This window comes from Urocitellus parryii, chromosome 10 (assembly GCF_045843805.1).
Source record: "Urocitellus parryii isolate mUroPar1 chromosome 10, mUroPar1.hap1, whole genome shotgun sequence".
NCBI lineage: Eukaryota > Metazoa > Chordata > Mammalia > Rodentia > Sciuridae > Urocitellus > Urocitellus parryii.
The window spans coordinates 46607278-46630862 of NC_135540.1; the positions used below are offsets into that span (position 1 = coordinate 46607278).

The 23585-nt window shown below is 33.8% G+C and overlaps 1 protein-coding gene across 3 annotated transcripts; it reads right to left on the reverse strand.

Moving 5' to 3' along the window:
• Positions 1-2879: 2879 nt before the first annotated feature.
• Positions 2880-22533, reverse strand: Trmt10a (tRNA methyltransferase 10A). 3 transcript variants are annotated; one of them, XM_077803345.1, is made up of 8 exons: positions 22409-22533; positions 18019-18213; positions 17008-17170; positions 16335-16406; positions 9219-9293; positions 8091-8240; positions 6592-6697; positions 2880-4847 (listed from the first exon to the last, which is right to left on the reverse strand). In XM_077803345.1, exons 2-8 carry the CDS (start codon positions 18198-18200, stop codon positions 4579-4581), a joined length of 1017 nt encoding a protein of 338 aa, XP_077659471.1. In that variant the 5' UTR covers positions 18201-18213; positions 22409-22533; the 3' UTR covers positions 2880-4578. The 3 variants fall into 3 exon arrangements, with proteins under 3 accessions (XP_077659471.1, XP_077659470.1, XP_077659472.1); XM_077803344.1 differs by having other exon boundaries at positions 22367-22533; XM_077803346.1 differs by lacking the exon at positions 22409-22533 and adding an exon at positions 21842-22056.
• Positions 22534-23585: the final 1052 nt, after the last annotated feature.

Here is a 23585-nt window from a genome sequence, read left to right on the forward strand (position 1 = left end):
CAGATTCCTTTTCTTTGAAATGTTGGTAATATTTATCTATCAGACCATACTAAGTTTTGTGTTTGGGAATGGTGACTCTGACAATATTATTTCTTCTATGATAACTGGTTCGTTTATATTTTCTGTATTTAGAAGGCATAGATCTTGAAGTTAAATATTTTCCTAAAATTTTGCATCCAGGTTTCCAAATTTATTTTCACAGAATTCAGTCAAATTTCTAATTATTCTAAATTCCCATGTTTATTCTGAAATCTCATTTTTATGTATTTGTAATTTTTTTCTTGATTTGGTTAATGTTTTTTACATTTCACTATCTCGTTTTATAAGAACTATTTCTTGGATTTAAATATGTTTAACAATTTTCCAATTTGGATTTCACTTTTTAAATTTCTTATTATTTCTTTAGGGCCATTATCATTGTATTGTCTTGAATATTTTAATTAACTCAATGTCTTTTATTAGCTTGTTTTTAAGGTGATTTTCTTCTAATCACTGCTTTCACAAGAACTGTAGTTCTAATATGTATTTTCATTCCTAAATATTTCCAAAATATTCTACAATTTAACTTCATCTCATTTGAGAATTGCTTGAGAAAAAAATTAAAAAGTTCTAGGTGGTAATGCTTTTATCCTATGCCACCAATGTTATTTTATAGATTAATGTATGGTTATCAAGAGAAATTTCTATTTTTGGAAATTCATTTTCCTTTGTAGTCTAAAATAGTTACTTTTAGGAAGTTCCATAGCTAATGCATTTTTTGTTTTTCACCTATAGTACTCATATTTCTTACTATTACATCTAATTCTTAATTTTTTTTCTCATCTGAATACTATGCTACCTAGAGCACAGATATATGCATAATTGTTGATGTTTAGTAAGGACTGTGTTTCAGACTATAGTATCCCTTCTTTTTCTTATTTATAAAGTGCTGAACCTTACCCAATGCTAGGATTGTGACTTCTATCTTCTTTTCATTAGCCTGCTATATCTTTTTTCTTTTCAACTAACTTTATTCAAATACTGCATGTATCAACTTTATAAAAATCCAGTCTCATTGTAGGCCACTTATATTTGCTGATAGGACATACAGATGTGGTCATGTGTAGATGTTTTTGTTGTTGTTGTTGTTGTTGTTAGCATTGTTTTATTGCTTTTATAAGTGTTTCACTAAATGATCTATATTTGTTTTGTTCAGTGAGTATTCATTTAGAATAGAACATTTACAGTTTTTCAATCTTGTCTAAGCTTGGGTTCTTCAGAAAGTTAGAACCTGAAACAAAAGCCTACTTATTACTATTTTTTTAGTGTGGCCAATGTCAAAGTGGAAGAGTGAGAAAAAGGGCAATGAGAAGAAATGAGAGGAAATCAGTATTAGAAATATATTGCCATGCTACTTATTAAGTAAGCTACTGCTCACTTAAAAACACAATTGTTTGCTCAAATTCTAAAAGGGTTTTTGACGTAACATTCCTACTTCAAAAATAAGGACACCGAGATTTTAAAAGGCTGTATAACTTAGCCAAAGCCTCACAGCTAACATAGTAGCAGTGCCAAGGGCTGAGCCTCATTGAATTCCCCATTCTTTACATCAAGTATACTCCCTCTCAATTCTGTCACTTATTTTCTTCTTCACATTTATTGAAAAACTATTGTTAAGTGTCTGGCAATGAGCTAGGAAAAGAGAGATAAATCTCTATGCTTTAGGAGACCAAAGTTTGACTATACAGGCCTTTGCTATCATTAATTCTAATAATATGTCATTCACTTCTGCCCATTTTTCCTTTCTTATCTCACTTTATACCTGTTGTCTGCATGTTCTCAGTGGTCTATGTGTAATTCTTGCCTTTTTTCTCTACCACCTCAGTAATCCTTTCCATCTATAAAGTTAATTATCACTTTACCTTATAGTTGCCAGTTACTGGTGGGTTTCATCACTCTGAGTATTTATCTCCTAAAAACTTTTTTTCTTTTCAGTAGAATTACTTTCCTTTTTCATTCTAAGCATTTTCAAATTCTGCAAGATATCAAATCACTGATCTCTGGAATAACAATGTAAAGAATGCTCCTCTCCTTAAAAATGAACTTTGTTTATGATGACCAAAAATTAAATGAGGAGAAATCCCATTATTTCAGCAGACATATATCCTTTTGATACATTTATTAAATTAATTCCTTACTTTTATTAAGTCCCAATGTAAGTGACTTTAATATTATTAACTAATAATACACTAAATAAACCAAAAAGTATTGGAAGGATATATTAAAATGAGAGAAAAAGCTTTAAATATTCTTAAACCGATTTTCAAGTACCTCAGAAATCAGTTATTTCAAAATAACTGATTAGTAATCATTGCTGCCTTTTCACCAATAGCCCAGATAAGACATGGGGTAGTAATGGGTAAAATTGTTTCTCCCCAAAATATATATCAAGTCCTAATATGTGGTACCCACGAAGGTGATCTTATTTGGAAACTGGGGCTTTGCAAACATAGTCAAGTTAGGATAAGGTCATATTGGATTACAATGAACCTAAACCAATGCTAGTGTTCTTCTAAGAAAAAAAAGTTTGGACATAGACATGGGACACAGAGGACAGAAGACCATTTGACGACAAGGCAGATTGGAATAATGCAACTGCAAGCTGAGGAACACCAAGCATTGCTGCTAACAAGGGGCTAGGAAGAATTCTTCTCTAGAGCAATTGAAGCACAGCCCTGTGACACTGTGGCGTCCGGAATGGTTACAGAATAAACTGTTGCTGATTTTTTGTTTTGTTTTGTTTTGTTTTGTTTTAGAGAGAGAGAGAGAGAGAATTTTTTAATATTTATTTTTTAGTTTTCGGAGGACACAACATCTTTGTTTGTATGTGGTGCTGAGGATCGAACCCAGGCCTCATGCATGCCAGGCAAGAGCTACTGCTTGAGCCACATCCCAGCCCCAAACTGTTGCTGTTTTAAGCCACATAATTTGTCGTGATTTCTTATGGCACCCCAAGGAAACAAATACAGCATGTCTTTACAATTAATGAAAATTAAACTATGTTATACCTGAATGATTTTTCTTTACCTTTCATAATTAAATAGTGCTATATTCCATAAGGAATAGTTTAAGTAAAAGGCGTATTTCATACTAGCAAACCAAATTTACTCAGAAAAATTTGAACTTCAGAAAAGTACACATTACAAAATAAGCTTTGTTCTTTTACAAGCATAGGGCTTTTCTTTATTGACATACCTTGCTTACAGATTTTACTTTAACTACAAAAGATTTTTAAGAATAAAGCAACAAAAATAGTAAGCATCAATTCTATTATAAACTTCCTACTAAATATGTATATAACTTATACATGTTATGTAATTGTTAAGTATAACATTCACATATTTAAAAAAAAAAAAAAACTTACTTTGCCAAAGCTCAGTGAAGGTTCCTGACAACTTTAGCTGTGACAGAGAACAATCACTTTATTTTAAATACAACTTCTCTACAATCACCATTTAGAGGCTAAAACAGATCATTTTTGCTCCATGCTCCCTTGCCAACTTTTCCAAATGAATGTTTGGTTACGGATTTTTGTGTTAATGAAATTCTAATTGCTCTTAGTGTTTTCGACGCAACCACACAAATAATACAAATCAGTCTGTTTTCATCAGTTAATAACAGAACCATACATGATACGGACAGACAGACCATTACACGCGTATTTTTATACGTGCACGTTATTTACAGAGACACACATTTATGTTACTTTGAATATTATATGATAGACAGATGCACAATATTCACCTTAAAAGTCAACAAATATTTTTTAAAAAAAATATTTGTAAGGAAAGGATAGCTCATAAGGACTGTTATGTTTTAAATCAGGTAAAGACAAAATTGATCCTTCAAAAGTAACAGCCTTATAAAATAATCTTGCCTGCAAAAATTTGATTTTATAACTGAAATAATTTGTTACCATTATAGGAATTAAGAAAATGAATTAAAGATATTTTCTACTATTTTGTTATTACTTCAGAACCATGAAAAGGCCACAAAGGAAGCACAGGTGTGCACTCCACAGTCCAAAAGAAATGAATTATTAAGTAGCAAATTGATATTTTTTAACTAAATAAATTGGATGTAAAAGCTGCAAATGGAAGATAAGCTCTCATATATAACATTTTAATAGAGTTACAGGGGATTTATGAATATCTGCCCCAAAAATACATACACAACAGATTAGAAAGACACTGATATAAACAAACATAAAGGTCACTGATATGAACTGATAGGTCAGAAGGCACATTCTGAAGAATATATTCCAACAAAGAAAAGAGAAATAGGGTATACTAATAAAGTAAAATTCTCTAAAACTCTTATTTGAGGCTTAAAAAGTAATTTAAGAAGCAACACAAAGTTGTCTTATACATAAACAAAAATTCTTACAGAGTTTAAAGGGTTTTTCATCACCATTTAGCTCTAAAGAGTTTTTAAAATTCACAAAATAAATGAGAAAATAAATTTTTTTCCAATTTGAATATTTTTTGAAGCACCTCACTTTCTCCTAATTTTTCCTTACTAAAAGAAAAACAGGTAATGTTAGTGTGGTGCAGATTGCATTGTAGATTCAGTGCTATTTTCCTTATCCTGTTGTTCATCTTTATGTGGTGACCCTGTTTCATTTTTGCTATATTCTTCTTCACTGGAATCACTGTCCGATCCATCTTCAACCATGGCACACTGCTTGTCCTGGGAAGAACTTTCACAGGCTTTGTCTGTAGGAACAGCTCCTTTCCTTTGGGGTAAGATAGTGAAAAATGCTTCTTGCCAGTTTCTTGTTTCCAGGTATCCCAGAATAATCTCAAATACTGCAATAAAGAAAATACCACACATTTCTTGGTCAAGTTCATCATAATGTTAATACTATCTTTAAAAACACACTCCTTTTGTGTTAACAAAGCTAGCTTGTCCTATTAACAAGTTTATTCTTATTTCTTCCTTCTCCTTTGGCTATCAGGGGCAATATGTTCCAAGGTTCTGAAACCCATTACTTCCTTTTCAGCTTTTCCTCAATTTGGTTCTTAAGCACACAAAAGCTTAAGCAATATCCCTTGTCAATTATAACCAAGGACCATTTTAGTTTCCTTCCTACTCTTTTTTTTCCCTTTGTTTCTTTATCCTTTATGTAATACACAACTAAAAACAAATGTTTAGCATTCATCTAAATTTCTTCTTTCCTACAAACAGAGAAACTTTTTGCCTAATTTTTTTGTTGTTGTTTTGTTTATTAGGAGTAAAGAATATCAATACTGTCTCTAAGAACTCTCTTGTCAACACAGAGATGAAGGGTTAATTTAATTACTTTTTGGAAAAGTAATTTCTATTATGTATCAAAAATGTTAGAAGAAGTTCATTCCTTGAATCAATAACTTCATTTCTATAACCCTCCAAAGCCTGCTATATAGATAAAGTATTTAGGGTTCCTAAAAAATATTTAAAAATAAAAACTCTAGGCAAAGACTTAGGTCCAAGAAAGATAGTGGAATAAGATGGACATCATTACCCTAAGTACATGTATGAAGACACCAATGTTGTGAATATATTTTTTATACAACCAGAGATATGAAAAATTGTGCTCTATATGTGTAATATGAATTGTAATGTATCTGTTTTCATATATAACAAATTAGAAGAAAACATTTTTTAAAAACGTTATTCACGATAGAAAAAAAGAAAAATAAAATAATTCAACAATAGGAAAATGGTTAAGTTACCACACACTGAAATGTTGGAATGTTATATAGCCACAAATAGATGAGGGGTATTATGGTTTCAATGTTGTGTGTCCCCTAAAAGCTCAAGTGAGAGAAATGCAAGAAAATTTAGAGGTTAAATGACTGGATTATGAGAGCTCTGACCTAACCAGTGCATTAATCCCCTGGTAGAGATTAACTGGGTGATAACTGTAGGCAAGTGGAATATGGCTGGAGGAGGCAGGACACTGGGGCATGCCTTTGGGGTATATATTTTGTCCTAGGTGAGAGGAGAGGTCTCTTTCTCTCTTTGCTTCCTAGTACAAAGTTCCCGGTTGCTTTCCTCTGCCACACACTTCTGCCATGATGGCTGCCTTTCCTCTGACCAAGGAATAGAGCTGGCTGTCTACAGATTATAACCTCTGAAACCAGCTCGATTCCTTATTCCCCCAAATAAGCTTTTCCTCCTAAGATTGTTTTTATCAGGTATTTTGGTCACAGCAGCTAAAAAGCTGACTAAAATAAGAAGAAAAGAGATTAATAACATTGTCCTACAGTAGGAATCCAATTATATAATAAATATTATAAATGCACAGGCAAAGAACTGGAAGAAAACACACCAAAAAGTTAATACCAAGTTGTAAAATTACAACTAATTGTTCTTATACTTTGATACACTTTCAAAATTTTCTAAAATATTCATAATTTTTTCTATTAGTTAAACAAATCATAAATGGTTACTCTTTATAAGTTTTGTTCTCCAACAAGGATTAATATTTTCTATTTGTTCAAATCTTAATGTTATGCTCTTTTTCAAAATGTGTGCTGATGTATCTTCTTAGTACCCCCTATACCTTACCATGATTAACTGCCAAAACTTTTCGACTATTCATCTTCACAAAACTTCCAAGGGGGAGCTGTGCATGATGAATTCCAAAATCTGATGCTTGTTTATATGTGAATCCCTAGAACAAAGACAGTGCGACTTAGGATTAGAACATTAAATTATTTTAAAGTCCATAACAGTATAATTTTTAAAGAAGACTTTAGTTCAAAGAATATTATATGAAGGGTGTGTATGTATTACTACTAATTTGGAAATATTCTCTTGACAATTAGAATATTTAAAGCATTTATTTTAACATTACTATTTACAAATAAAGAAACCAAAGAAATAATATGTCCTGCCCAGTTACAAAGCTTTTCGATGGCAGAACCACAAGAAAAACCTGGCTCTCTTCTGACTACCTTCATCACTTTCTATTACCCTTCTCTCAGTTTAAAATATACAAAATTCTGAGGGAAATACTATCACTCTTTCAATAAATGTAAGAACTATTTTTTAAAAACTGGACTATTTGGTAACTATATCTGACTACTTAAAATTTAAATTGATTACAATTTTTAAAATTCAGTTCCTCATCTCTAATAATTAAAGAAATGCAAATCAAAACTACACTAAAATTTTACCTCACTTCAGTCAGAATGGCGGCTATCAAGAATACCAACTACAATAAGTGTTGGTGAGGATGTGGGAAAAAGGCACACTCATACACTGTTGGTGGGGACTGCAAATTGGTGCAACCAATATGGAAAGCTGTACAGAGAATCCTTGGATTCTACGTTATGTACAACCAGAGATATGAAAATTTGAGCTCTATATGTGTAATATGAATTGAAATGCATTGTTGTCATATATAACAAATGAGAATAATTTTTTTAAAATAATGGTAATATCCAGATGATACACACACACACACACACACACACACACACACACAAATTCAGTTCCTCAGTCATACTGTATAAAGTACCCAACAGTGACACAATTACATATTGGGCAAGCAGATATGATTATTTCCAATGCTGCATAAAGTTATACCTACACAGTGCTGCTTTTCAAGAATAAAAAATTAGTTCATGACTAATGACAGTATTTCCTCAGACACTTAGTAAACATGCTTTTTCCTTAGCTGGGTTAAATTCAGCAAGGAAAGAAGCTGGCAAAATACAAAATGATATTTTCTTTTAGAACTGAGACAGTATCTTTTCCCAATATAGCATAGTGCTTAAGCACACAGACTCTGCAGCGGTCTGTCTTGTTTTAAGTAATTTGCTTTGACACCAATCACTACTGCTTTTAGGATTAATTTCTTTGTGTCTCAGATTCCTCATCTGTGAAATGATAACAATAATTGCACTGATTTCATTGGGTGGTATTATGGGTTAAGTAAGAAAATAATTGTGAAATTCTTAGAAAGATCAGCTATTAATTATTAGTAGTTTTGTTATGATGAAGAAACTCCGAAATATGGATTTTTAAGTACAAGCAAAACCAAAAATAAAACTTAACAGTACCTTATGATGATTATGATCCACTAATCCTCCAATCACATATGCCTTTGATTCATCTAATTCCTTTAGAATATTAGGTGAATCTGATGTAAGATAAATCAGGTCTTCTTTTTTTATGAGTTCACTATAGTGCTCTGGTTTGATATGGATATCCTTTTAAGGCAAAGGGAAAGATGTTACTAATTAATAGGATTTGTGAAAGTTGGATAAAAATGATTATCATCTTTTCCCAAAACAATCCTATCCAAAAATATTTGAAGTTTGACAGAATACTCTTTAAATAGACTTTGAAAATGTTCATATCATAGGGTATTAAAGAAAATAAATGCAGCCTTTATGTAATAAGCATGACAGAGAAAGTTTATCACTATAAAAACTTAAAAAGTATAGGAACAGGCTGCTACTTCTTTGAATAAAAAAGTTCCTTAGGGATTGATACTAAAGTCAATCTATTTACATCTTTACAAATTGAGTGAGAACAGTCTGTCCAACAGAAAAAATTTATGCGCCACACAATTTTAGTAGTCACATTTTAAAAATTGAAGGAAAAAAAACCCAGGTGATATTAATTTAAAATATTTTATTAAACCAATATGCCCATAATACTATCAATAAACATTTCTTAAATTAGGCAGATCTGTATCTGTTACTAGTCTTTGAAATCTTGTATGTATTTCACATTTACAGCACATCTCAATTCACAATTCAGACTATCCCATTTGAAGTATTCAATAGTCACATGTGACTAGTGGCCACATATTATTACAGATTAAAAGAAACAGAACGCAGGCACTCTTCAAATTTTAAAGTGGCCTCATTCTTACAAATAATGCATAGTAGTTTTCTAGGGAAAAGTTAAATAAAGACCTTTAAAACTTTTCCTTTTTTGAAAAATATGTTTTAAGACTGATGGTAAAATAGGAGGCAAGACTTAATGAGAACAAATACAAGTTAACATATAAATCTCTTCTTTAGCATTTCCCATCTGCAACTTTAGATTTAGCTTCAATGACCTACAGGGTTTGAAATATGCTATATATATAAAATATTTAAATTTTAGACAAAAAAATGTAGAACTTTAGAAGAATAAGAACACTTGTAATTGTGGGAGAGTTGATCTGCTTTAATTACCTTCCAGTTGACCCATCCTTTGTCATTTTCATCCATGTTCTTTTTTAGTTGGCCTCCATGGCTTGTCAAGTAAAACTGATAAGGGATTGGTAGGCAGGGAAAGAGAAAAAAATGATAATTTAAGTCCAATATTTTATTTCCCTCTTATGTTCATCTGCTCACTAATGAAACACAAGATATATTCTCATTGACACAGAAAAAAATAATTCGTGACAAACTTTGAGTATACAAGAAATTCATGGTAGAAATCACATGTTTTGTGGGTGTATCTTCTAACCCAACAACTTCAGCATTCAACTTACATTTTTATCGCACTTCTTTTTTAGTTAGTTATAACCTGCCTCTCCAGTAACAATCATGTCTGCAAACTTCCTTCTTCCATGTCATTCTCACCATCCCCTTCTTTTTTGGCCACCATTGTTGTTTTTTTTATTTTTTATTTTTTTAAATCAATCCAAAATCTTCATGATTTTCTTTGGTTCTAAACCCTACACCTATTGTAAATCTGAATCAAGGGTAATAAGGTGTCTATTATGGACAAAAATGAGAATATAAAAACTATCACAGAAGTGTAATAAAAATTATGAAAAATAAAAATGCAAAAATATAAACTACTCACTTGTTAAAAGGATAAAATATCAATAAAAAATGTACTAAAAGTTCCTGCTTCTTAACATTAGTGAGTCAGTGTTAATTTTTAGGTTATCTAGAATTCAAACAAAAGGATTCTGTTCTTGTCATCAACAAACTAGTTGTATAAATCATTCCCTCACTCCAGCTTAAATACTTTTTAAAATTATGAGCATCTCAAAAGGAAAAGAAAGTTCTTTAAGTAGACAAAATCTAAAACGGGTACCACAGCTCACACTGGGAAAGGGCAATCTCTCCCTCAAGTCCCTTTTTGCCTCCCAGAATTTCAAGAAATTGAAAGCTGAGAAAATGGTATAAAAATAAGGGCATGTCCAATAATGAAGATAATCAATTACACAGCAATGAACAGGTCAACATGTACAAGACTAATGACTAAAAAGTGTGTCTGAGAATAATTCATAAGAAAAGATGTTTAAAATATTTTATTTTTTTACAAAAAGAAAATATTTTTCATAAAAGCATTAAACAAGATTACCCATAAGACTTGCAAAGGCAACTGGAATTATCTATGTTTTTGTCATGAACGACTGAAAAGAAAACTGGTCTTTTTAAAAATTCTTCAGGAGCAACCAGCCAAGTGACAGAGCAGCTACACGCGCCTGCGGGGAACGCGGACCGGACCCACTAGTACAGGTCCGGCGGCCGGCTGAGGGCCAGGCCCATCCCCTCCCCCAGTGTCTGCAAGGTAGGCGGGACTGTGAACACCGGCAGATCGGGCCCAGCGGCCTGTGGAGGGACGGAACCAGCCCCTCCCTCAGTGCCTGCAAGCTAGGCGAACCTGCGACCCATCGGGAGGTTAGGCCCAGCAACCTACGGAGTGACACAGGTGCCCCTGGCGCCTGCAGGGTAGGTGGACCTTTGACCGACCAGCAGAGCAGACCTAGGGCCTGCCAGCATGGTAGACGGATCACACTAATTAGAGGAGGATCACAGCCACTACCTGCCCTGCAAGGGTGATTTTTCAACTATACAAGAGCAATATAAATAAATAGAGGGAAAATATCAAAGACACAACAATTTCACCAAGCAGAAAGAAACGCCAGCAGTATGAAACGACAAGGAAAGAAAGGACCACAGGCAATGCAGGTCAACTCAACTTTAGAAGAGGTAATAGCTGCAACAGATGGAATGTCAGATAGAGAGCTCAGGACATACATGCTTCAGATGATCTGGAGTCTCAAGGAAGACATGAGACAGCAAAATCAGACAATGAAAGATCACATTGACAAACAAATCCAGGAAGTAAAAGATCAATTTCACAGGGAGATAGAGGTAATAAAAAACAAACAAATAGAAATCCTAGAAATGCAGGAAGCAATAAACCAACTTAAAAACTCAATTGAGAATACTACCAGCAGAGTGGATCACTTAGAAGATAGAACATCAGACAATAAAGACAGAGTATTTCAACTTGAAAAGAACATAGATAGCTCAGCAAGTCTACTAAGAAACCATGAGCAGAACATTCAAGAACTATGGGATAATATCAAAAGACCAAACTTAAGAGTCACTGGGATACAGGAAGGCACCGAGCTCCAAACCAAAGGAATAAGCAATCTATTCAGTGAAATAATACAAGAAAACTTCCCAGACTTGAAGAATGAGACAGAATCCCAAATCCTAGAAGCCTACAGGACGCCGAATGTGCAAAATCATAAGAGATCCACACCTAGACACATTATAATGAAGATGTCCAACATACAGAATAAGGAGAGAATTTTAAAAGCTACAAGAGAAAGGAAGCAGATTACATTTAGGGGTAAACCAATCAGGATAACAGCTGATCTCTCAACACAGACTCTAAAAGCTAGAAGATCCTGGAATAACATATTTCAAACGCTAAAAGAAAATGGGTTCCAACCAAGAATCGGGTATCCCGCGAAATTAAGCTTCAGGATGGAAGATGAAATTAAAACATTCCACGACAAACAAAAGTTAAAAGAATTTGCAGCTAGAAAACCATCTCTTCAAAAAATCCTTGGCAAAACACTACAGGAAGAGGAAATGGAAAACAACAATGAAAACCAACAGTGGGAGGTAGGACAGTAAAGGGGGGAAAATAATCAAAGAGGAAAACAAATCAGGTTTAATAGCATTAATAAACAAACTATGGCTGGAAGAACAAACCATATCTCAATAATAACCCTAAATGTTAATGGCTTAAACTCACCAATTAAGAGACACAGGCTAGTTGAATGGATCACAAAACAAGACCCAACAATATGCTGCCTGCAGGAGACGCATTTGATAGGAAAAGATATACATAGACTGAAAGTGAAAGGTTGGGAAAAATCATATCACTCATATGGACTGCGGAAACAAGCAGGAGTGTCCATACTCATATCAAATAAAATAGATTTCAAGCCAAAGTTAATCAAAAGGGATAAAGAGGGACACTACATACTGCTCAAGGGAACCATACACCAACAAGACATAACAATCATAAATATATATGCCCCAAACAATGGGGCTGTTATGTTCATCAAGCAAACTCTTCTCAAGTTCAAGAATCTAATAGACCACCATACAATAATCATGGGAGACTTTAACACACCTCTCTCACCACTGGACAGATCTTCCAAACAAAAGCTGAATAAGGAAACTATAGAACTCAATAATACAATTAACAACCTAGACTTAATTGACACATATAGAATATACCACCCAACATCAAGCAGCTACACTTTTTTCTCAGCAGCACATGGATCCTTCTCAAAAATAGAACATATATTATGTCACAGGGAAACTCTTAGTCAATATAAAGGAGTAGAGATAATACCATGCATCTTATCTGATCACAATGGAATGAAACTGAAAATCAACGATAAAAGAAGGAAGGAAAAATCATGCATCACTTGGAGAATGAACAATAGGTTACTGAATGATCAATGGGTTTTAGAAGACATCAAGGAGGAAATTAAAAAATTCTTAGAGTTAAATGAAAACACAGACACAACATATCGGAATCTATGGGACACATTGAAAGCAGTTCTAAGAGGAAAATTCATTGCTTGGAGTGCATTCCTTAAAAAAAGAAAAAAACCAACAAATAAATGATCTCATACTTCATCTCAAAATCCTAGAAAAAGAAGAGCAAAACAACAGCAAAAGAAGTAGAAGGCAAGAAATAATTAAAATCAGAGCTGAAATTAATGAAATTGAAACAAAAGAAACAATTGAAAAAATGGACAAAACTAAAAGTTGGTTCTTTGAAAAAAATAAATAAAATTGACAGACCCTTAGCCATGCTAACGAAGAGAAGAAGAGAGAGAACTCAAATTACCAGCATACGGGATGAAAGAGGCAATATCACAACAGACACTTCAGAAATACAGAAGATAATCAGAAATTATTTTGAATCCTTATACTCCAATAAAATAGAAGATAGTGAAGGCATCGATAAATTCCTTAAGTCATATAATCTGCCCAGATTGAGTCAGGAGGATATAGACAACCTAAACAGACCAATATCAATTGAGGAAATAGAAGAAACCATCAAAAGATTACCATCTAAGAAAAAGCCCAGGACCGGACGGGTATACAGCAGAGTTTTACAAAACCTTTAAAGAGGAACTAATACCAATACTTTTTTTTTTTTTTTTTTTTTTATTGGTCGTTCATAACATTACATAGTTCTTAATACCAATACTTTTCAAGCTATTTCAGGAAATAGAAAAAGAAGGAGAACTACCAAATTCATTCTACGAGGCTAACATCACCCTGATTCCGAAACCAGACAAAGACACTTCAAAGAAAGAAAACTACAGACCAATATCTCTAATGAACCTAGATGCAAAAATCCTCAATAAAATTCTGGTGAATCGGATACAAAAACATATCAAAAAAATTGTGCACCATGATCAAGTAGGATTCATCCCTGGTATGCAAGGTTGGTTCAATATACGGAAATCAATAAATGTTATTCACCACATCAATAGACTTAAAAATAAGAACCATATGATCATCTCGATAGATGCGGAAAAAGCATTCGACAAAGTACAGCATCCCTTTATGTTCAAAACTCTTGAAAAACTAGGGATAACAGGAACATACCTCAACATTGTAAAAGCAATTTATGCTAAGCCTCAGGCTAGCATCATTCTGAATGTAGAAAAATTGAAGGCATTCCCTCTAAGATCTGGAACAAGACAGGGATGCCCTCTTTCACCACTTCTGTTCAACATAGTTCTCGAAACACTGGCCAGAGCAATTAGACAGACGAAAGAAATTAAAGGCATAAAAATAGGAAAAGAAGAACTTAAATTATCACTATTTGCAGATGACATGATTCTATACCTAGCAGACCCAAAAGGGTCTACAAAGAAACTATTAGAGATAATAAATGAATTCAGCAAAGTGGCAGGTTATAAAATCAACACGCATAAATCAAAGGCATTCCTGTATATCAGCGACAAATCCTCTGAAATGGAAACGAGGACAACCACGCCGTTCACAATATCCTCAAAAAGAATAAAATACTTGGGAATCAACCTAACAAAAGAGGTGAAAGACTTATACAATGAAAACTACAGAACCCTAAAAAGAGAAATTGAAGAAGACCTTAGAAGATGGAAAAACATACCCTGTTCATGGATAGGCAGAACTAACATCATCAAAATGGCGATATTACCAAAAGTTCTCTATAGGTTTAATGCAATGCCAATCAAAATCCCAAAGGCATTTCTTGTAGAAATGGAGAAAGCAATCATGAAATTCATATGGAAGAATAAAAGACCCAGAATAGCAAAAACAATACTAAGCAGGAAGTGTGAATCAGGTGGTATAGCGATTCCAGATCTCAAACTATACTACAGAGCAATAGTAACAAAAACAGCATGGTACTGGTACCAAAACAGGCAGGTGGACCAATGGTACAGAATAGAGGACACAGAAACCAACCCACAAAACTACAACTTTCTTATATTTGATAAAGGGGCTAAAAGCATGCAATGGAGGAAGGATAGCATCTTCAACAAATGGTGCTGGGAAAACTGGAAATCCATATGCAACAAAATGAATCTGAATCCCTTTCTCTCGCCAAGCACAAAAGTTAACTCAAAATGGATCAAGGAGCTTGATATCAAATCAGAGACACGGCATCTGATAGAAGAAAAAGTTGGCTATGACCTACATGCTGTGGGGTCGGGCTCCAAATTCCTCAATAGGACACCCATAGCACAAGAGTTAACATCTAGAATCAACAAATGGGACTTACTTAAACTAAAAAGTTTTTTCTCAGCAAAAGAAACAATAAGAGAGGTAAATAGGGAGCCTACATCATGGGAACAAATCTTTACTCCTCACACTTCAGATAGAGCCCTAATATCCAGAATATATAAAGAACTCAGAAAATTAGACAATAAGATAACAAATAACCCAATCAACAAATGGGCCAAGGACTTGAATAGACACTTCTCAGAGGAGGACATACAATCAATCAATAAGTACATGAAAAAATGCTCACCATCGCTAGCAGTCAGAGAAATGCAAATCAAAACCACCCTAAGATACCATCTCACTCCAGTAAGATTGGCAGCCATTATGAAGTCGAACAACAATAAGTGCTGGCGAGGATATGGGGAAAAGGGTACACTTGTACATTGTTGGTGGGACTGCAAATTGGTGCAGCCAATTTGGAAAGCGGTATGGAGATTTCTTGGAAAGCTGGGAATGGAACCACCATTTGACCCAGCCATTCCCCTTCTCGGTCTATTCCCTAGAGACCTAAAAAGAGCATGCTACAGGGACACTGCTACATCGATGTTCATAGCAGCACAATTCACAATAGCAAGACTGTGGAATCAACCTAGATGCCCTTCAATATACGAATGGATAAAAAAAATGTGGCATTTATACACAATGGAGTATTACTCTGCAGTAAAAAATGACAAAATCATAGAATTTGGTGGGAAATGGATGGCATTAGAGCAGATTATGCTAAGCGAAGCTAGCCAAGCCCTAAAAAACAAATGCCAAATGTCTCCTTTGATATAAGGAGAGTAACTAAGAACAGACTAGGGAAGAAGAGCACGAGAAGAAGACCAACATTAAACAAGGATGAGAGGTGGGAGGGAAAGGGAGAGAGAAGGGAAATTGCATGGAAATGGAAGGAGACCCTCAGGGTTATACAAAATTACATACAAGAGGAAGTGAGGGGAAAGGGAAAAACAGTACAAGGGGGAGGAATGAATTACAGTAGTGGGGGTAGAGAGAGAAGAGGGGAGGGGAGGGGAGGGGAGGGGGGATAGTAGAGGATAGGAAAGGCAGCAGAATACAACAGACATGAGTTTATCAATATGTAAAGCAATGAAGTGTAACTGATGTGATTCTGCAAGCTGTATATGGGGTAAAATGGGAGTTCATAACCCGCTTGAATCAAAATGTGAAATATGATATATCAAGAACTATGTAATGTTTTGAACAACCAACATTAAAAAAAAAAAAAAAAAAATTCTTCAGACATACCTGCACAGGATGCAGTGCTCGTCGGTTTTCTGCATAGCATCGTTGGATCTGCTTATGAAGTTTCTTAATGTCCTAGAAAAAAAAATTTTAAAAGTAGTTATCAAAATGATCTATAGCTATTCCATAGTGCTAAAAAAATAGAATAAATAGAATGGATTTTTTTGTCCTTAAATACAAATCAATTTTGACAATTTTCACTAATTTTCTTACATACTAACAAAATTATTATAAGTAAATAATCTATAAGTGACACGTTATATTTATTTTGTATCCATATAAAATGCTAGTTCATGAAAAACATCTACTTTTCTTCATAAACAATAAAAAACTCTTTTAAGAGCCATGGAATTACTATTTTCATGCTTTACCAATGGCATTGGTAAAAGCCCACAAATCTTTACTGACTCTTACATAATTATGTACACAAATACTGACTCTTACATAATTATGAAACATGTGTCTCTCTCAATCTATACATACACAAAAAACATGCACATAAATAGGAACACATATATCAAAGCAATTTATTAACTTAAATGAAAAGGAAAAGATTTTGAAAATTTGACTTAAGATGTACTTTACATATACATTTATATCAGAAATATTATGCATTTAAATAAGGAGATTCAGCCTAGGTCGTGTACAGGATTTTTCTGACAATGATTCATGATACCTTTAACACCATCAAATCATCAAAACTACAGTCAATGATAAGGCGGAGAGTACTGTGAACAACATGTCTTCGAACACGTTTTCTGTCATTTCCATCTGAGTTTGATTCCAGTTGACACTGTCGCTCTAATTTCTTTCTCTTGCGTTTTTCTTTCCGCTTTTGTCTAAAATTAGTAATTGAAACAACTTTGTTATTTATATATTTAAATATTCACAAGACCGTTCTAAAAGACAAATTTTTTTAAAGTTAAATCATATGAAATTTACCACTTTCACAGGTCAAAAGTGGTCAAGTATGAGCAACTTTATGTAGTCCATGTAATAGCTTTATATAGGAAGGAAATGATTGCACAATTTAAAGCTTTTAATCTAATCCTAACTATACTTACTTCTCAACAGTTTCATTTATTATTAGCAACACAATATCCTTAAGAAGATTTTTAAAATAATAAATATGAGTTATGATGGATTTTACTACATGGTTTACTATGTTTTACCTACATGATTTTCAAGTAACAATCAAAAAGTACAGAAAAAAAGAAAATGGTTCCTTTTAAAAAAAACTCAATTTTTCTCCATATCAACTATAGTTTATTTTATCTTACATATGTTGGTATTATGCAATACCTGTAGCCTAAATGCTTACATAAAAAACTTATTCTAGCAACATAAATATTGGGACAAAATTTGATCACTTGGAATTGGATTATTTTTATTCCATATCTAGGACACGGATACTAACTATATTCCTTATCTATAATAGTTGTTTCAGAAACTATACTGCTACTCATAAAAGATTCTGGATGAGAAAAGTGTAGAGTGCAAGTTCATCAATAGTGCCAAAAAATATAATTTAATTCAGGACACATACAATTTTTAAGTCAATTGACAAGTCTTTAACAAAAAATATGCAGAACCTCAATTTTGATTAACACAATTACTTTTAATATATTAAGGTCTAATATTCCATATTTCTGAATAAGGTAGAGCATACATATTTTGAAACACGTACTTTCGAAGTTCTCGTTGTTCTTCCCATTGTTTCTGTTTTATTAGCTTCTTCATTTGTCGTTTAGATACTGGTTCAATCCCTTCATCTATTCTTGGTTTCTCTTTTTCCTGATCTTCAGTTAAGTCTTGCTTCCTTTCAACATTAGAAGACTCAATAAATGCTGGTGACGTTTCAGATGACATTATGTTGGTGTTTCTGAAAAATTGAAAAGCAATTTTTACATGAAAAGATAATTTACAAACACATGAAGTAATAACTAATAGATGTGATTAAAATTATTGGTGATAATTGTTAAACTATATCAGTAAAAATACAAATGTAAATTTAGATAATTAAATGTCATTTATTTGCAAAAATCATTTTACTGTCATTTAATACCAATTAAATATCATTCATTGGAAATGAATGATAAAGGTCTAAAGAAAATGGTAAAGGTCTAAAGAAATGGGGTATTTTAATATAATATTGGTAGTTATCACACGATTTTTCTAGAAGGTAACACAAGATCTTTAACAAATTGAGACCCTTCAATCAAGTAATTAATTTTCTTAGGATAAGTTCCTGTAAATGAATCAGAAGTGTACATGCAAAGATTCACCAGAGCGTACACACTGCAGTGTTATTTTAATAATGAAAAGTTAGAAAATACTTGAATGTCTGCAAAAGGAGAATAAACAAATTATCACTCATCTATAACACAGACTAGGATTACTAAGCAGTAACAATCACATTTCCAAAATTACTTATTGATAAGGGAAAATGGTTATAATATTTTAAATAAGAAAACAAAACAAAAACCAATATATCCATCACATCCAGTCATTTTTAAAAGCATGCACATACACGTTTAATTCTTACTCATGGTTTTCTATAATGAAAATACATTTTTATAAAGGAAAAAATATTATTTTTAAAAAGAGATGGAAAAACATCATCCTGTAATTTTCAATGCTGCAGAATGAGGGAAATAGAATGGTATTTCTTTATCTGGTTGTATACTCACACTAAGTTTTAGACAGAAGTTGTTATAAGATTTATAAATTTTGGACAGTACAGACAACATTGCCCCCTTCACTATATTTCATTGTAAATATGTAAATCCTCCACTTTAGTCTTGACTAAAAAACAAAACATGAAAGTTGACTCTGTAATCAGTATGGCTTTGTGGAATGCTTTAGGATGATGCCAAATACATCTTTACCTATTAACTATACCTATTAAGTAAAATTGAACTTGCCTTCAGATTAAGGAAAGGCTAGAATACTGATATTTCTTTTCTATTTAATAGATTAGTAACACTGAAGCTTAAAACCGTAATTATTATTTATCCATACCAATGAATGAGCATGATACTACTAAATTTCTATTGAATTAAGGTAAATGTATCATTAAGGAAATGATTCTTCCTTCTTACAAAGCTTGCTAATAAGTCTATGGAGAAGCTACTAACTAAAAGAAAAAAATCCCACAATTTAGATAATTAAAGGATAAAATATTTGCAGAGCATAATTTAGGCAGTAGTTTTATTATGTGGTTCTTGCTTTCTTTAAAAAGTGCAACACTGGATAGGTATGGAGGCATATGCCTATAATCTTAGTAGCTCAGGAGGCTGAGTCAGGAGAAGTTTAAGTTCAAAGCCAGCCTCAGAAACTTAGTGAGGCCCTAAACAACTGAGCAAGACCCTGTCTCTAAATGAAATATTAAAAAGCACTGGTGATGTGGCTCAGTGATCAGTGATTGAGCACCCCTGGGTTCAATCCCTGGTACCAAAAAAAAAAAAAAATGTGCAACATTGTAATATGTCAGTAACATAGTGGCTGGTACTTAGTTGATGCTTATTATATAATGGTGGAGTAAATAAATGAGTGAATATAGTATGATGAAAGATTTTTAAAAAGCAATGAAAATAGTAATAGTAAGGTATTGTTATCTAATTCATTCCTTAAAACAACTCTATGAGGTTGATTGTATTATTTATCCTTACTTTAAAAAGAATGCACAGTGAGGCTCAATAACTTGCCCAGAATTACGAAGCTACTATAATTCCTAAGAAACAAGGTACTGCAAGCAAATCTAGCACAAAATATATACTCACAATACTTGGTTGAATAATTAGACAAATGAAGGGCTAGAGTTTGGATTCAAACCCAACCTAACTCTACTGTAACCTCCCAGTAATGCAAAACCTTATTTACAAATGAGGGGTTCCAAAGAACATAAAAGAACTGTGCTGTGTCAATTCTGATAATAGAAGACTCTTGAGATCTGTGTCATATATGATGAAAAAAATCTCTAGTTTCATTTCCATGCCACTATTTTTTTTAATAGTTAAATAATGTTAGTATTCAATTTAGAAACTGGTGGCAGGAGAAACTCAGTAAACCTAAAAAGATTAGAAAGAAGAAAACTTTAAATATACATAAAGATAGAGGGTGATTTCCCAAGACAACTTTTATTTTACCTTCTTTTCATATGCACTGAATTACATAAAATTCAGCAGTGCATATTACCCAAAGCAAGAGTGGAAAAACATGGTCTGTTAAACTAAACATGCAAACTTAAAAGCACAATTAAAATAACAGGAAATAAATTGCTCTCTTCGTAAAATAATAATATTCCAAAAGAGCACATTTCTATAGTACTTTCCATTTATTGGCTAATTCTCTACTTTGTTCAAAAACTCAAGGGTTGATGAGCTCTATAATGTGGGAATGTTAAAAGCAACCTAACGCAGTGTTTTACAACCATGTACACCAGAGGGAGCTTTTGCCTTTCCTATTTAATAAGTCTTGTTAAATTCAACATGACCTATCACAGCATAGTCATGTTTTTAAACAGCCTATCAAAAACAAGAAAAGGTCATGAAGTAGTTAGTCATCATAATCATTCACTTTCTTTAGTTATTCTCCGTTAAGAAAATGCACTATAGTAGGTGAATTTTCTGAACCTCAAACATAGATACACTGAGACATAAGTGGAATGCAAAAAAAGAAAAAATACTAGCTTGATAAAAATTATTGTGTAGACTTTACAAAGATAAACCAACTTTGACCATCACTTCATTACATACTAGCTTGTTCAGATTACCTGTTGTGAAAAAATAGCACAATTACTAGTTTCCTAATTGTTTTAGTTTGGGTCATAATTTGTAAATTTTCTATGGCAGAATTTTGTGTTCTTCTGTGACATGCAGTTATATTCACAGTACATTTTCAGTCGTTAAACCAAGTCCAACAAATATTTAAGAACGGTATTTTAATTATAGAAATATTTGTGTGAAATTTGTTTTAGCGTAAAATAATGTGGGTAATTCACAGATCCAGGTTATCGGGTGGGCTTAAAAGAGAAAGAACTAGATAAAAGCGACTAAGGTACTTGGTGGAATAGGTAAAAAGGCATCTCAATATTTACATTTCCTCACCCCGTTAAAGCAGGGAGAATACACCTCATAAATCAATTAAAGCCAAAAGGAAAATCTTAAAAATTTCCGTGTTATCAAACAACTAAAAAGTCTTCGTAATTTACAATACAGCTCCCTTCAAGAAAGATCTAATATTGGAATAATTGCACAACGGAATTAAGGACCTGACCGTGACAGTAAAAGACCTTTCTTTAAACATGTTAATCAAATCGGTGGTAGCAAAAGCCTTTTGTTTCTATGTCAAGTCCCTAGGGCCAAAGATCTCCCTCAGAAGAAATGTTTTTAATAGGTGAGAAGGTAACCTGCCGCTATCCTCTCCACATTTCTCTGGAGAAATTCCCAAATTTTAAACTCTTAACGTGCTTCAGTGAAATCAAGCCAACTTAATAGTCCCCAGCTCACCACCATGGGGCTTAGCAGCATCAACAACTTCCCCTCGAGCTCCCTGCATCTCAGAGGGCTCAGCAACGTCAGCTCTAGAGGGAAGGGACGGGTAAAGAGGTACTAAGCATCTCGCCCCTGGTCTCTAGCCACAGGTGGCACTGCCACAACTCGTTTTTCGGCCCTTCGGAGTCTATATTCTCTCTCCCGTCATCTTTTGTAAGACCACACTCTTTGCATCCTAGGAACCGAGGGCCCATCCTTAAATAACTTGAAAGGAAAGCGCCCCACTGCAGGCCAGCAGAGCCCAGTCCACCCTCCCTATCTACACCGTTCGCCGCGCTAGCAGCAGAGAGGCGGGACTAAAATGTAGCTGGCGAATCAGAGAGCTGCGGAGGCCTCGGGGGCGCGCCCTAGCCAACGTAATTTCCTTCAGGAACAGGATGGCTATGGCCACTCGCACAGGCCCGTTCCGTCATACCCCGGAAGCCCTTGTTGCCACTCGAGGGTGGCATGGCATGCTTCCCTTTTGTATCCGAACGTTACCTAAGGGGAAGCGAGCGCGAACCGCAGTGCCAGGAGATTTACCAAACTGAGTTGATGTGGGGAACGTAGTAGTTCGTTCAGAAAGCCTCTCTTGTGTGCTCTCAGTACCGCGGGCGAGTCCTCCTTGGAAACTTCAACTCCCAGAGGCAGAGGCGAGAGTTACCCGGTGGTGGCTACGGCGATTACGTCATACGTCATTGAACTGCGCTAACTTCCGCCTCAGCTGGCCGGGGGGAGGAGGGGTTTATTCGGGCGGGGTTTGGAGTTAGGATTTGGGGAGTGGGAGGTAGTTACGGTGACGTCAGTTTTTCCCCTTAAAGAAGTAAAGGTGTACCTACGGGCATTTATTCATTCATATTCTTGTTTGTGTTCGGCGGCGTAGAGTGCTTAAGATAGTCCCATTCTTAAAAATTAAAAATGCGGTACGGATGAAAGATTCTTAGTTTTGTGTTGAAGAGTAGAGGAAAGCATCTCTTGCCTAAGTTATGTCTGTTTTATACAGAAAAAGGTTAACACGGTGGCATGATTTTACATGACTCAAGTGGAAAATAAGAGTTCAAGAAATTAGTCAAATTCATAATAAAAATGCATTTAAATTTGGAATTTCTAAGCCTTTTTTTATGGCTTAAGGAAAAAAAAGCCAGACGCTTTACTCTCCATTCATTCTTTGACCTATTTTTCCTGTGCTATTTTGCAAAACATCAGGTGATGTTTCATTGTTTGTACTACTTGACCTTATATAATCTTTTTGCTATATATAGACCAAGTCAACTAAGGGAGAAGCAAAACTCAATCCTGTGGATTGTCGTTTTCTATTTTTTTTTTATTTGACCCTACTTCTAATAGGTGATTACTGTAAAATTTGAAGATTAAAAATGAGGTTTGAATCTTGGAATATAAATTGGCCTTCTTAATATAGAAGGAACTCTGAAGTATTTTTCCCTTGATGTTTGAAGACATTTGAACGTGTTTAAGGCTTGAGTGAATAGAAAGTTAAATTCAGAATTTTAGGTTCTCTAAAATAATTTCAGTGTCTCTGAATTTAGTCACAAAACTGAAGTCACTCTTGCTTTAAATTCTCAAATTTATTTGAAAAACTGTGTGAGCTGTAATACAATTGTGAGTCCCTCTCAGTTTCTTCCTCATCTGAAATCTAAAAGATCTCTGTAACTGAACATTGGCAATGAAATCTGGATTCATTTTCTGATCTGTTAGTAGG

What these genes read in the sequence shown, in the direction of transcription:
- Trmt10a (XM_077803345.1), bottom strand. Translation starts at nt 18,200, where the DNA reads ATGTCATCTGAAACGTCACCAGCATTTATTGAGTCTTCTAATGTTGAA. An exon ending in GAACAACGAGAACTTCGAAA is followed by an intron (nt 17,171 to 18,018) that starts GTACGTGTTTCA and finishes TACTAATTTTAG; the next exon opens with ACAAAAGCGGAAAGAAAAAC. An exon ending in ATGATTTGATGGTGTTAAAG is followed by an intron (nt 16,407 to 17,007) that starts GTATCATGAATC and finishes TTTTTTTTCTAG; the next exon opens with GACATTAAGAAACTTCATAA.